The sequence below is a fragment of the Panulirus ornatus genome, chromosome 34, assembly GCF_036320965.1.
Source record: "Panulirus ornatus isolate Po-2019 chromosome 34, ASM3632096v1, whole genome shotgun sequence".
In the NCBI taxonomy this organism is placed as follows: Eukaryota; Metazoa; Arthropoda; class Malacostraca; order Decapoda; family Palinuridae; genus Panulirus; species Panulirus ornatus.
In genome coordinates, this window is record NC_092257.1 from 10,558,252 (window position 1) to 10,572,502 (window position 14,251).

The following is a 14,251-nucleotide window of genomic DNA, read 5'->3' on the forward strand; positions in this document are numbered from 1 at the left end:
CACAACCAAACCCGCAGCAACGGAACCGATGTTTCAGAGAAGTAAACACAAATTATCTTATACCGAGACGGTTCGAACACCATTATTCCGCGCTTCCCAAGAAGAAGAGAAAAATAATTCTTAGTTCCTCGTGTTGGCTCGACCTCCTCCAGGACTAGTGTAGTATGATTACAGGGATCTGCTGTTCCTCTTACCTGGAAGGAATTACTCAGACACATTAGTCACCATGATGAAAATATGTTGCTTAATGTACCTCACGGTCGTCCTGTAGTGACTCAGCCATCAGCACTCTTAGCGTCTCAGAGAACCATATTCCTTTATCTTACGATACAGAGTATGCCACACACACACTGAGCAGCTGTCACCAACGCTAGCAGTATAAGACTGGTTCCATTGTTGGACCCCAGTATGAGTATGAGTCACTTAATACCATTTTCTCAACTCTTTCTTTAAAGTTTTACGATTAAAATTTCATTCTGATGCCTCTCATATCTGGAGCACTTTCATGTGTTGCTAGCCTGCGACTGTTGGAGACTCTATACCATATTTGAGGTCGTGGACTGGGATAGGTGATCCTCCAAAACGGAAAGAATGAGGATGGTAGCGACAGACCACGAACACATTTGTTACTAGACAGTGTAAGCAGAGACTGAGAAGGTGATTTCGTGCCTCAACTGGACGGAAGTAGTCATTACTCCGTCTAGTCTACACACTGAACACTTCCCTGAATCATCTTAGATCTCTCGTCTGAAACACAAATATTGGTGATAAGGACTTTTCTTCAATGCCCACTTGCGCCTTTATATATTTCGTATATATATACAAGTTTATCCAGATTCATGGTATTGGTTGACGTGATCGTCACTTAATTTGATAATTGTTTTATGGAAAGGATTCATTGCATGTTTGGTGATTGTTGACTCATTCTAAAAAATATGAAATACGAAAATTAGGGAATTAGTTGATTGTGAAGCTGAGAGATCATAAGTCATTAGAGTCAAGTCGACGGCGCGGGGTTTTAGAATTTCTAGATATACGATATACCTCGTGTTGAGAGAGATCATTTTCCCGTTACGTTGGTGGTGTACAGCACAGTGGTAATGCACACAGATGACAGAACCACTGACAAGGACAGGTACCTACCTAATCGGTATCTTCATATGCCCGTCTACGTATCATATCTGCCAGAGGCGGATGGAGTGCATGGAAGCAACAGCATTTTGCAGGAATTCATTCTGAAGAACTTGAGTCCTCAGCCATATTCCAGCAAGCTGGGCAAGGGAGGAGATGTCCAGTGTCCTGCGGCAGACTCTGCTCTCTTACTTTATGTCTCTAAAGCTTTTGATATCAGTTTCATCCACACTTTCATGCGTTTCTGTAACACCATTTCTTTATTCAAGGACGAAGTATTACTGGTCTGGTCTTCTGAACAACAAGGCCCGCAACACCTGGCAACTGATTACTGTTCTGTGTAAGAATGAAACACGAGCTTAGGATTGAACGATTATTTACTTCAGTAAGATGTGCATCCAGAAAATGAAATCCTTTCTTTATATCGTCATACAAATATCTGGGCAAGACTTACTTGATCAGAAAGATAAGATTGTTTGTAGCTTGGGAGATCTATTCCGATAGACATAGCGAATGGAAGGATGACTTTCCCTCAGTCGAAAACGAAGAATTATATTTCTTTATTTCTAGTCTTACAATATCTCCTAAAAAGGAGTCACTGAGACTTTAGCTGTTAAGCAGCGAAAATGTTGTTGTCTATTGTCTGACAAAACATGGAGTCTTCCATATCCTCGGAATATACAGACAATATATGTCTCGACTGCGGTAACAGCATGTGCTCATCTTACTTATTTTGTGAATAATGACAGAGAGATTCTTCCACTCAAGTGTCCTAAGCCTCAAAGAATCGGTAAATGATAAAGAAAGACAATCCCGGGCGATCATACAGGGAACTTCACTCATACTGTCACTTTCTGAAAACAGATTTTTCAAAAACTATGGAATTAATGATCTCTCCAATGATGGGAAATTTGGATTAATTCTTCTTATCAGCATGTCGTGCACTGCTCATCCTCTGTTCCTTCCCACCTACGTAAGCTCTGTGGTGCCGTTAATACACTTCTGCAGTGATATTTTGTATGTTCAATGCCTGGATAGTCGTTTATTTACAACTAATGATAATGTCTGAGATGTGCAGAGGCGCAAAACTCTTCTTCCTTGTTACCATCCTTATTTCCTTCCGTTTGGGGGTCAACTATCCTATTTACTGACCTCTCATTCGTCATAAGTATCAAGCAAATCTCGATGCTTTCAAATGAAAGTTTTCTCACAACAGTAAGAGTATTTCTTGAAAATACAGAGTCATAAAGATCGGGGAACCATCACTAAACAGAAATTGTCTGAGTTTCAAGAAACAATGACCGGAAAAAAAATCACTGTTCAGTTGTTTGATTCTCATGAACCATAAGCCCGTCCAGGAGACACGTCTACAGCGTCATGCAGGCAGGTCAGGCTGTGTGTCGCCGATGCTGGGGCGCTACTGCAGAAGGATGTGTACCCCGGCAAGAACAGCCAGGAGGGTGAGGATGTTCCTGAGGGAGGAGGAAGTGTAGGTACCTTGTCCCCCGTGTTGCATAGCTGCCGGGTGTTCTCCTGAAACCAAGGGGTAAAGTACACTAATACAAAAGTTCATCGATGGTTCGCAAGTAAAACATTTCTTCAACAGTTCATTCAGCAGGATGATCTCACGACCTGCCAAACCTTGCTGTCTGTTTAGTCACAAATAGTTACAAAGGTTAACATAACTGGCGTAACTTCTAGTACTGTGGGCTGAAAGCAACAGCCCACACGCCAGTCATAAGAAATTAATCTTATATACCCTTTAATCCAAAACCCAAAAAGGTCCCCCGAAATTTAAAGGCCACAGTAGTGGCTACAGACCTACGAGGTGGCTTATATCCATACTCACGAACCTGTAAGCAGACCCCAAACTCAAGTTCACCAAAGATCTAAAGAAATATCCTGAAACCACGACATATAGTTACCACTATACCCTATGGGGAGGAGGCTACCTCCAAACATATGAGTAAATAGTGTATCTCCATACCTGAGAGCCAGAGGGTTGTCTTCAAGCCAGAAATTTAACTTTGTGCCCTAATCTAATCCCTTGGGGACATCTGAGATGAAAATGAAAGTAATAGCTACCTCAAAATCGTGTCGGAAAGTTTTCATTAAATATCACGCCGAAAGACTGCCTGGAACCTGACCTACTAATGATGTAAAGAACCCTAACCCGACCAGGTTTAGGCTACTTCTTAAATGAGGTAAACAAAGTACCTGATGAGCCTGAGACAGGCTTTTTCTATACCCCAGCCCAGCCAGTAGGTTACCTGAACACTCACTGTGGTTGCCCAACACTACTAACGTTACTCCAACACCATCATCACTAGCCCAAACATTCACTACACCAAGACGCCCACCATTAAGGACGTGCACAGTCACGTTAGCAGGGGATGAGTTGGAGGGATTGCAGTCGTAACGGCCTGAGTCAGACGGCTGCGCCTTCTGGATGAGCAGCGAACTGGTGGTCAGGTCCCCCTTTTCGATGATGACAGTCACCCCTCCTCGAGTGGAGTCATAGCTGATGATCTGGAAGATAGAGAGACAGAGAGAGGGAAGTGTTAGCGGCAACTGGTAGCCACCCATGATCGATCCTTAAAGACCATGACCTCCTTTGATGGTTCGATAGACTATAAGAGTTAGATGTTACAGAGTTACGGTGCAGGGACGGTAGTAATGGTCAGGCAAGGCATAGTGCTGTGCTGGCGATGGAGATGGAGGGACTGGTTGGTAGGGATAAGAGTGAGAAACAAAAAAGGAGGCAAACGAGAGGAAAGACGTACATAAACATGATTAATTTTTATGAAAAAAAAAAACTTTGCTGTACAGTGGTCAGCGATACTAGGTTTCGAAGAGTTGAAGTGGAAACATCTGGTAACAAGATGTCAGTTATTTTTTTTTTACTATCTTGTATATAAGCAATCTTGCTTAGTTCCGATGACGCACAACATCAGGTTTCAAGAATTATCATGTATCTCTCCGCTGAGTCATTGACTGGAGTGTCTCAGTTCATGAAATTAAGGCTCCCAGTTGGGTGCACAATCATGTGGGTATTTTGTTGTTTAGGTATAACTGATCTTCAGATGGTTTCCTCTGAGTATTCCCTTTTCTTTGAACGCATACCTTACCATCAGCTCACACAAGGGATGACTAGACTCACAGCCCCATGTTAACCCCCAGCACTGCTCAGCCTTTTGTCTCATGTCATGAACCGGCCCAGATCTCCCTGGCTGCACAATTACCCACCGTTTCATGTTATGAACTTCCCTGGCACTGTCATACAGCCCGACTGCCTCTTTTTACAAACTTCTATGGCACTGTACAACCTCACTGGCCTATGCTAAATACATCCCTTAAATTCATGTAAGTCTTTCACCCAGGTTGAATACCTCTCAGGAACTGTGCGACCCCACCTTCCACTAAACACCTCCTCGGCACTGAAGGGCCCACTCTCAGCTAAACACCTCTCTGGCACTACAGGAGCCACTCCTCCGTGTTATAAGACCTCTCCAGTTCTACACAACCCAAGAGTCCATGTTAAAAACCTGCCTGGGACTGTATGACCCCCTGCTCCATGTAACAACCTCCTCAACACTACTGGTGTGTCGCTGCCGCCTGTGTCGTGCTCCTTCTTCTCTTCAAAAAAAAATAAAAAATACAGTTTATATTCCTCATACAACACTGGCGAGCGTCTTGCTCTTCAATTCCAAATCCTTCCTGAATACACAACATACAATGGACACACCCAGGTAGTTTAGGCGGGAAGGACAATTTCGTCTCTCACAAGAAAAATTCTCGGAAATTTCCTTAGAAGTTGTGTGGTTCTTCTCTACATATATTTTGTCGTCTGTCAGTCCACACGCATCTCCATCTGTTTAGATATACAGTTTCTTTTATATATCAGCCTTTTCAATATCGATCTATCAAATAGTGTTTAGGTCCATATCTAACTGATGGTGATCTATATAGTACAAACTGTTTCTGTGGTACTTTCAGCAAACTTTATTGGTACTGATACACAGATCACTTCAGCAAAGTGTCTGATGCACGACGAAGATAGACGTATTTCCTTCTGAGATGTAAATCAAGCATGTACTGTGACCTAGCTCTCAACGTTCAATACTTATACTTTATATAACACATCTACTTTATCTACTTTTAGAGAAAAATAAGCCTTATGAATAGCTTTTGGGATTCGCACTCTATTCAACGAAATGAGAATGAAAACTAGCCCTTACGTGTTTGTTGAAAAAGAACCACAGACTTAATCCACTAATATATGACGAAAAAATAAAAAAGATTTTGACCTCGACTTTCCCTTCCTTCCTCTTAACCAAGACTTTCGTATTTTGTGCAGGCAAATTTTTCTTCTCCAGGTTCATAGAATTCTCCTGGAGGTGTGGCTGCTATCAAGACGTCAGAGGAAGTGGTACAGAGAGAAAAATAACTAATCTAGTTGCATTCCCCTGGCGGGTTGCACGTTCATCTCAACATTGCCTCAACATTTTGTTGGTTTCGCAAACACGAAAAGAAAAATTTACGAATTTTCTTGAAATAATTCTCACAATGGATCTCGAGAAGAGATAGGGCATTCTTCCAGTGAGGGATAATATTTGGTACGATCAACATATCATGTTATATTCATAAGTGCTTACGAGTGTCTGACTAATATAAACTTAAAGACACTTCCAGAAATGTCGTACAACATGTCATTAAACAAGAACTTCAGACAAAAGTAGTTCTCCATTTACGATATCAAACTGGAGTAAATTAAACATAAAATCTATGATGAGGGAGAGAAATATTTATACATTACATCAATCTATGCAATAAACAGTTGCGACTGAGTCTTCAGAGAGTCATACACACATCTAAAGTCATTTTCAGAAAGGCTACTGAGGTGCAGTGGCAAAAACGGTAACGTTCACGTTCTGAGGTTCATACGTACAGCATATGCTCTCCTGTGTCACCAGAGGTCTTGATTCCGAGTAATACACGCAGACCTACGCAGATAAAAGTACATAGGCTTGATGGGCCTACGATAAGGAAAATATGATGCTTTCTATGGTATTCTTCAGCTAGAAGTTAGGTCTGTTGTCTATGAGAAAAGATTTATACGTGATATATATTTGATGCAGATACATTCGAAATTTCGGTAACAAATACAAATCCTAATTGTTCTCATCAATGGACTGGAGCTCTTCAAGTGTACTACACTGGATGTATGTGCAGAGTAATTCATCTATAGAATTTCTGATTTGTTCCGGAGCTCTTCATATCATGCGTCATGGCCTTCATCAATAACATCAACACATACTATCTGCCGGGCTTATAGTCTTGTATCGATGCAACTGAAACAAAGACGTTTTTCGTATGTAAATTATCAATTATCATAATTTTGTCTTTGGAAGATTGGAGGATGATCTTCTGTGCGTCAGAGGAGAACGAGAATCCATAATCATGATGTCTGAAATACTGAGATTATAACCAGGAGTCGAGTGAGTCACTGGAGACTATAGAGGTGACCAGTGAGTCTGTCCTCAGGAGGAAAGTTGGATGAATTCTATTTCAGTAACCTCCAGCTGTAACTCGTCAAAAGACCAAATAAACAAACAAGAAAACTTTCATTTGTAAACAAAAAGTTGACGAAATTTGGGTTCAAAAAAGTTGTGCGTCAGACTCTGTGAATATCACAGGTTATCTTCCCCAGGCAGGGTTACCCTACATTATCAGTCATTCTGACAGCGAAATGGAAATGATATTCAATGAACCTTACATTCGAAAGTAGAAAAAAAAGAATACATATATGAAATATTCAGCAAATCTCTACATTGGCGCATCTAACACCATCCACCAAAAAAATTGAAGGATTACATATAGCGCAAAATGCTAAGAATAAGAAAAATGTTTCAGGATATTATAACTGAATATGAATGTTACACACCGTCCACAGGAGAGTAAAGGTGGCAACATCTTTTCCCTCAAGGTTCGTCAACATGAAGTGGCGCTCAACATGCTTATGAGAAGAGCATATCCGAAGTGATCAAAGAGACGACAATACTCGTTCAGAATCAGTGTAGGAAGTGATGATGACTTTACCTTGTTGTTGTGATTCCAATATATAAAGTCAGGCGGCTCAGGGCTGAACTCCACGACGCACGTGAGGTTGATGGTGGATCCCTTGTTGATATACATATCTGGCCCTCCCAGGATGTACGTGTGTGGCTCTGAGGAACAGCAAACACAAGGTTACTTGGCACTGGCATGTGTGTGTGTGTGTGTGTGTGTGTGTGTGTGTGTGTGTGTGTGTGTGTGTGTGTGTGTGTGTGTGTGTGAGTGCTTTATTATGATGCAGTATCATGAATTCGTATATGTATGATAAGTAGGTAAAATTGAAACATTTGATTTAAATGAATTTCATGAAGAAATGAGAGTGAATAAGATAGATATAAGAATTTGCAAGATGGGAGATAAAGAATGATAGAGATAAAAGAGAGATATGTAAAAACGGAGGGAGGGAGAGAGAGCGTTAACGAAATACACGACAGGAAAAAGTCATTGCTTGAATATCTTCGATCTCCCACCCATAGATTAGATAACATAATGCTAAGGAACTAGCCATTCGTCTAACTAATTATTCGAGAAACAGATCATTACCCTTAATTAGTGTTATTCTAATCATAAATCTTATTGTGTCATGAAGTGGAATTTCATTTTCCCATTTCTGTCATGATAGCATCAGTAGAGTTAATGATGGTTTCATGATTATGGTTAAGACTTTCTCTTGTATGTCCACATATTCTTGTAGTCATTACTATTCTTGTTGGGTTGACCTTACATACGTCATTTCAGTCATTGATTATCATCACCATTATTGCAAGCCACCAACACCACGCCATGATCATCTGTTCTTCATCAAGTGACACTCCATCAATATCAAATACAGTATCAAATGTAGGTTCATGACCAGCGACATTGGTCACAAGTCATATGTCAGTCAATCACTACTACCACCAAATTTCACTGCATACAGTGACATTGTCAACTGGCAGTGATAGACGTCTCCTACGGCTACAACATGATGCATCGGTAAAACTAAACACTAATCACTTCTAACAATTCCCCGTCTTGAATAATCAGTTGGAGACAAAATTCCAATGAATTTCCACATATGAAACCATTTTCGAGCAAGTCACAAACAAAGTATGAGGAAAACAGCATAAGAAACAATGAAATTAGAGGACTTCTTGTCTCTGATTGAGTTGATGTTGACTGCCAAACACCGGAGTGGACTGCTGCCTGGACAATTCCTCTCATCACATTATGAGATTAAGGCTGGGAGGAGGACCCTTGGGTGTCCTCTCATCCAACTAGACTCATCATCGGTCCGCCCTGGTGGGCAGCAGGCGAGCGGCCGCTCGTCCACACAAGGCCACCAGCCAATTCAAGTGGGATGAGAGGCAGGCGGAGAGGCCGGTTGGAAATGACCTCCTATTCAGCCAGACAGAGTAGCGTCCGTATCAAAGCAGTTTTTTTCCTTTGTGCTGAAAGCTGTCACTGTCAGCAGTATACACATGTGCCAGTGTGGAGTGGACAGGTGTGTGAGGGGCTGGGAGGGAGGCGACCAATCCACCGCGCAAAAAATATATCGTGAAAATGATAAACCTAGACCAAGTGCACACCTTCCTACCACTCAGTGCTAATCAAAGCCCGACGTGACACCAGTAAAGCTACCTGTAAAGTTGATGATTATTGTGATAACGTATACATTTGTGCCTTACTCTTACGTGGCCAAACCGGAGCGCCTAGATGCCTCAGATTCTGGAGTGTTGGTACATCAGACTCCGTGTAAGGCTTGACGCCACCATCTCCCTCATCCACGTGAGAAATGATCTGACAAAAACTTGCATCGAGATAAACGAAATAAGCTCCAATATCAGCCCAAGATGTTTGATTCAACCAAAGAACGACTGTGGCAAATATCAGTCATCCCAGGTAAAGAGGTAGACACACAAAGTTAAAGGCATCCTCCTCAAGACACCAGCTGCCTCAGAGATGCCTTGTGTTGATGCGGACGGAAGAGAATGTGGTTCCTGACTGATGAAAGATTTATGGAGGAATGTTGAGGGTGTGAGAGAACTCAGACAACGTATGGAAACATTCTGTCATCTGACCAAGAATGAGACGCTTGTATGTCTTGTATACAAGCCTTAGACCTGTGGGGAAAATCATGTCGAAATATATATATATATCTTTTCTTTCTTTCAAACTGTTCGCCATTTCCCGCATTAGCGAGGTAGCGTTAAGAACAGAGGACTGGGCCTTTGAGGGAATACCCTCACCTGGCCCAATTCTCTGTTCCTTCTTTTGGAAAAAAAAAAAAAAAAAAAAAAAAAAACGAGAGGGGAGGATTTCCAGCCCCCCGCTCCCTCCCCTTTTAGTCGCCTTTTACGACACGCAGGGAATACGTGGGAAGTATTCTTTGTCCCCTATCCCCAGGGATATATATATATATATATATATATATATATATATATATATATATATATATATATATATATATATATATATATATATATATATATATATATATATATATATATATATATATATATATATATAGAAAGATAGATAGAGAGAGAGAGGGAGACAGACAGACAGACAGAGAGATAATCTCGTAAATTACATTGTTTCAGATGGGAAAGTGATATATGATGATCAGTTCTACACAAAACTGGAATATGAGAGTCAGTTTCCTAGGTTCAGACTGACAGTGTTCACAAGAGTAGGGGAAATCATTTCCCTCAGGGAGGGTAACAACTCCATCTTGGATAGTGGCAACTCTTGTGAACTTTTCTAATCAATTCAGGAGCAGCGTTATCCAGCAGTTTTCTCATATTTAAGTGGAATGAGGAAGAGAAATAATCAGTGTTACACATCAGTATGGTCTTGGGTTACGTCTCTCGTCACCATGATGGATGCTGAGGCAGATCTCATGCTATACAAACGGGTCAGTTATTCAAAAACGAAAACTTTTCATACCACTGGACTGATGATTGTCGGGAGAAGATCATCATGGAAGTATTCAACTTCACCTATACAAAATGAGTCATTCTAGTCTCTCTTTAGTCTCCAATCTGGACTCGCAGTAGCAGCTCAGAGTTGAATGTGTGTATCCCACGAGAGCTTGTGTCAGTCCACAGGGGAGGCCAGGTAATGCTATCAGCAGCTGACATCACAATGACCACGTCAATGGTGAGAAGAAGACAACACTTTCTCTGACAATCATTCTACGATCAAAAATGAAGACAGGAAGCAGCTGCACCAGAACTACTCAATTACATTGTTTGCTATTGTTCTGAGGATGTCTGTCTTGTCAGCTGCACAACTTCCCAACACAAACCACCACAGCACAACAACTGGTTCATGTGAGGCTGTCCTTCATGACCATGAAATCCGATTAAATTTTCTTTTTCAAGAAGCTTGTGACGTACCTCACAACCAGGTAAATGACACTAGGAAATTCATTCACTCAATCTAGTAACTACAAGTGACGTAATAGTCGGTAATGAGTATGAATTAACGACTCACGTAATGTTTAAAGTAAAGAATTAGTTACGTACAAGGATGAACTAACTAGTGATGTAAGAAATCTATTGTTCTCATATCATTCTCGTTGTTTTCGTAGAATGAAATCATGTTTGTATCTGAGGTAGTCAGCATATCTTGTAACGATAATAAAGATCCTGGTCAAACTTCAGGTGTTCAGAAATCTTTTTCTTGATATATACATATATATATATAGAGGATTAACATGTTATGGGATCTGATATTGTGTAACAAGTTGTATTCTTAAAGACTTATGTCAACAATGTGTGGTCTAATAAATCTAAAATTTTTCGATAAGGAGAATACTGTATCTTGTACATAATTAAGTAGCGATACCAAACAAAAACACGAAATATAGAAACAAAAAGAGCATTGTTTACACCATTTCTAATAAGAGGATCTATATGATAAAAGACCAAATTGTGAATTTAAAGCCGAGGGTCCAAGTCTTTAAACAGTCAAAAGAGTCACTGTTTTGGAGGTATTTTGATGTTGTTTGTTCCTTTAGGTTATCATATATCCAAGATGTATACGAAAATTCAAGATACTTAATTCAAATAAGTATCAAAACATTGTACGTGGACTGAGAAAACAATTTTCTAAAATGTTTTATAGACTTCGGGAAGCCCAGAGAAACGTAAAAATCTGAGCTTGCACAGGTCCCCTGCAATTTCATCACGCAGATTCTTTATCCAGACCCTCGAGGGCACACTTCTAGCCATGAGAACAAATGTTGTACCACAAGTTTGGGTATCTTGAAAATCTGGTGGCGTCTGCAACTGACCTAGCAGGGCCAACACAACATCTTGCTCAGCATATCCAGATTCTATATACACCTTCTGTACATACCTAGTACACCCTCCCAGGAAGACTGGAAATAAAGTTGATGGTGATAGTAAAAAAAAAAAGATAACTTAGAGATGTACTCACTCCCACTGAAGGTAGTGTAAACATAAGGAATGTAGATTACATCACTCGCGTAATAATCTACAGAGAAACTCCAGAGCCACCGTGAACATGTACACTACTGAGAAAATGAAACATGAAAAATCCTAATATTTGTAAGCAACAAAAGATATTCACACACTCGTCATCTTCTCGTCATACACTCTTCATCTTTTCGTCATACACTCGTTCAACACAGCAAATAAATGAGTTAACCACTTTAGCTTCTAAACATTAAACATAAGATGGAACGAAACAGCCGCGGAAATCTTGGAGACACTGCAGTACTGACATGACACGATAGTAATAATTCATCTTAAACATCTCCATCAGCGCAGAGGAGGAGAACATGAATAGTCCACATGAAGCAAAGCAAAAACCGAGACAATATTACCACCATCAATATTCAATAACATTCTACCCTGCTAGGCACACAAGACCCTATCAGACTCCCTCCCCAAAATTACAAGAGTTGAGGAGGACCTTGCCAGCAGCACAAGACCCGCCAAGCTTTCTTCACAAAAAAGAAAACTGTGGCGGGTACCAACGTGTTTTCTGGCTACACAACAGCATGCCGATCCGGCAGTCGTCCATGAATCATTTTTCTTTTCTTCCATTTTGTTCAGTCAGAAATCTTACCTCTCATCTCACGCTTCAGGTAATCAGTAATATATATTCAAGGTCTTAGGGATTCTTCCTCGCATAAAGGAACAATTTGCACTGAAGTTGATTTATTTTGAGTCAAATGAAGAGCTTTGTTTACTCTGAGAAGAAGACAAATTTCCTAAGACTGATTAAGGAGAAGAAGTTGGCAGGACGACGTCAACATCACAGAGAATCTTCTCAAAGGAGTCACTCCTCCAGCCAACACTTCAACTTTTCTCCTCGCCAGATTTAATCGAGATGATAAAACACAAAACCAAGCAAGAAATGAAATATAAAAGATATGAGGAAATACCTCTGAAGGATGGAGTGATGTATGAATAGAATAAGTCAAGTGAAGAATCGAGGAATGCAGAGAGCGCGAAGAAAGATCCAAGATATTTTATGACTGTGAGGAAAGATCGAGAGCCTGGGTAGTCATGACTGGGGAACTCACTCCACATAGTACATAACCAGGTCATGACAAACACACACACAAACAAACATAAACATAAACTCATAAACACTCTTTATTGTTGTTTACGTAGTTACACAAGAATGTATTTCAAAATCATTTTTCTTCAAATTTTCAAAGAAATCTCTAATATTTGAAGACAAGAATCTAAACGATATTACCCTTCACAGAAATATAACACTTTCATTGCTTTTCCGTCGTTCTTCTGTGCCAGTCTTTTTAGTATCACTGTATTGGGGAAGACATGAATAAAAGGCTGCATATATACACAGAGAAATGATGAAAGAAAAACACAAAAGACTCAGAAATAAGGGAAAACATAAGAGAGCCCATAACAAGACAAATGATAAGAATACATAAACCCATAAACACCAGATAACACAGACAAACTCGCAACACATCACAGAGAAACACAAAAGCCCGAGAAAAACACAGGCATCCTGAGAGCTCCACGTAAACCATCAACACTTGTGGGAGATGGACCAGCACAAGCTATATGAATGAAGGATGATTGCTGGAGGGTTGAACGCTGGGAGAGACGATGGGCGAATGCGCTGGATGATAAGGCATTGGTAAGTAGTGCAGACAGGCCAGGACTGGAGATGGATGGGTGAATCTCACACGAACATGACGAAGATGATGACGGAAGGTGAGAGGAACCAAGAATATGACGCATATGTATAAAGTAATGGGAAATGATTGAAATACTTCATTACTGGATAATATAAAAGGAAAGAAGAATTACAGTGGGAATAAGGAACAGGTGAGAGGGCAGAAGTACATGAAGAGTGGCTGAAAGTTAAGATGACAAGAAACAGAGGAAAAAAGGAAAAGATAAGACTCAGGAGAAGAGAAGAAGAATAAAGAAAAGGAAAGTAAGAATGAAAGAAAGAAAAGGAAAAGAAAAGTAAAAAGGAAGACACCAGGAAGAAATAATGATTGAACATGATGACCAGGAATTGATTACGATTATAAGAATGATAGTAACAATAAGGAAGAAGCTTCACAGCAGCAAATATGTGGACATTAAGGTCACAAGATACGAGAGGACTCAAACGTTATCACAGAAGACAACATTAACAGCTGTCTATGAGGACACTGAATGACTAAATAAAGATTATCAAAAGTTCTTTGATCAAAACCTTCTATCTTTTCTAAAAATGTTTTCCATTTACGACCTAAGTAACTAGAATTTAAATGCATACTCTACATTATGACAGAACAAGAAGGTACACTTACTGACGAGTTGGAAAGTAATGAATGTATCATCTGATCCTGAGTTTCCTGCCCCTACTCTCTGCCACGTTAACCTCCACAGAGATGGACTTAATTCCCAGCGTGAGTGACTCGAGCGATTTATAGGATCAACACCGAGGCTATTGGCTCTGTGGAGGAGAGCGTGGGAGGGCGAGCAGTGTTGGTGGCGGTGCAGGTGGGAGGTGTGGACTC

At 40.4% G+C, this 14,251-nt stretch overlaps 1 protein-coding gene across 3 annotated transcripts in view; it reads right to left on the reverse strand.

Moving 5' to 3' along the window:
* Window positions 1-14,251, reverse strand: part of LOC139759823 (neurotrimin-like) — an 85,215-nt gene that overhangs the window by 1,299 nt on the left and 69,665 nt on the right. For 2 of the 3 annotated variants that reach the window (XM_071682312.1, XM_071682311.1), the window contains exons 7-9: window positions 7,231-7,358; window positions 3,492-3,660; window positions 1-2,664 (exon numbers count right to left, since the gene is read on the reverse strand). The exon at window positions 1-2,664 is cut by the window's left edge and continues 1,299 nt beyond it. In XM_071682312.1, coding sequence (XP_071538413.1) covers window positions 2,549-2,664; window positions 3,492-3,660; window positions 7,231-7,358 — 413 coding nt within the window. In that variant the 3' untranslated portion in view covers window positions 1-2,548. The remainder of the gene's footprint in view (window positions 2,665-3,491; window positions 3,661-7,230; window positions 7,359-14,251) is intronic. The other variant, XM_071682313.1, reaches the window with a different exon arrangement.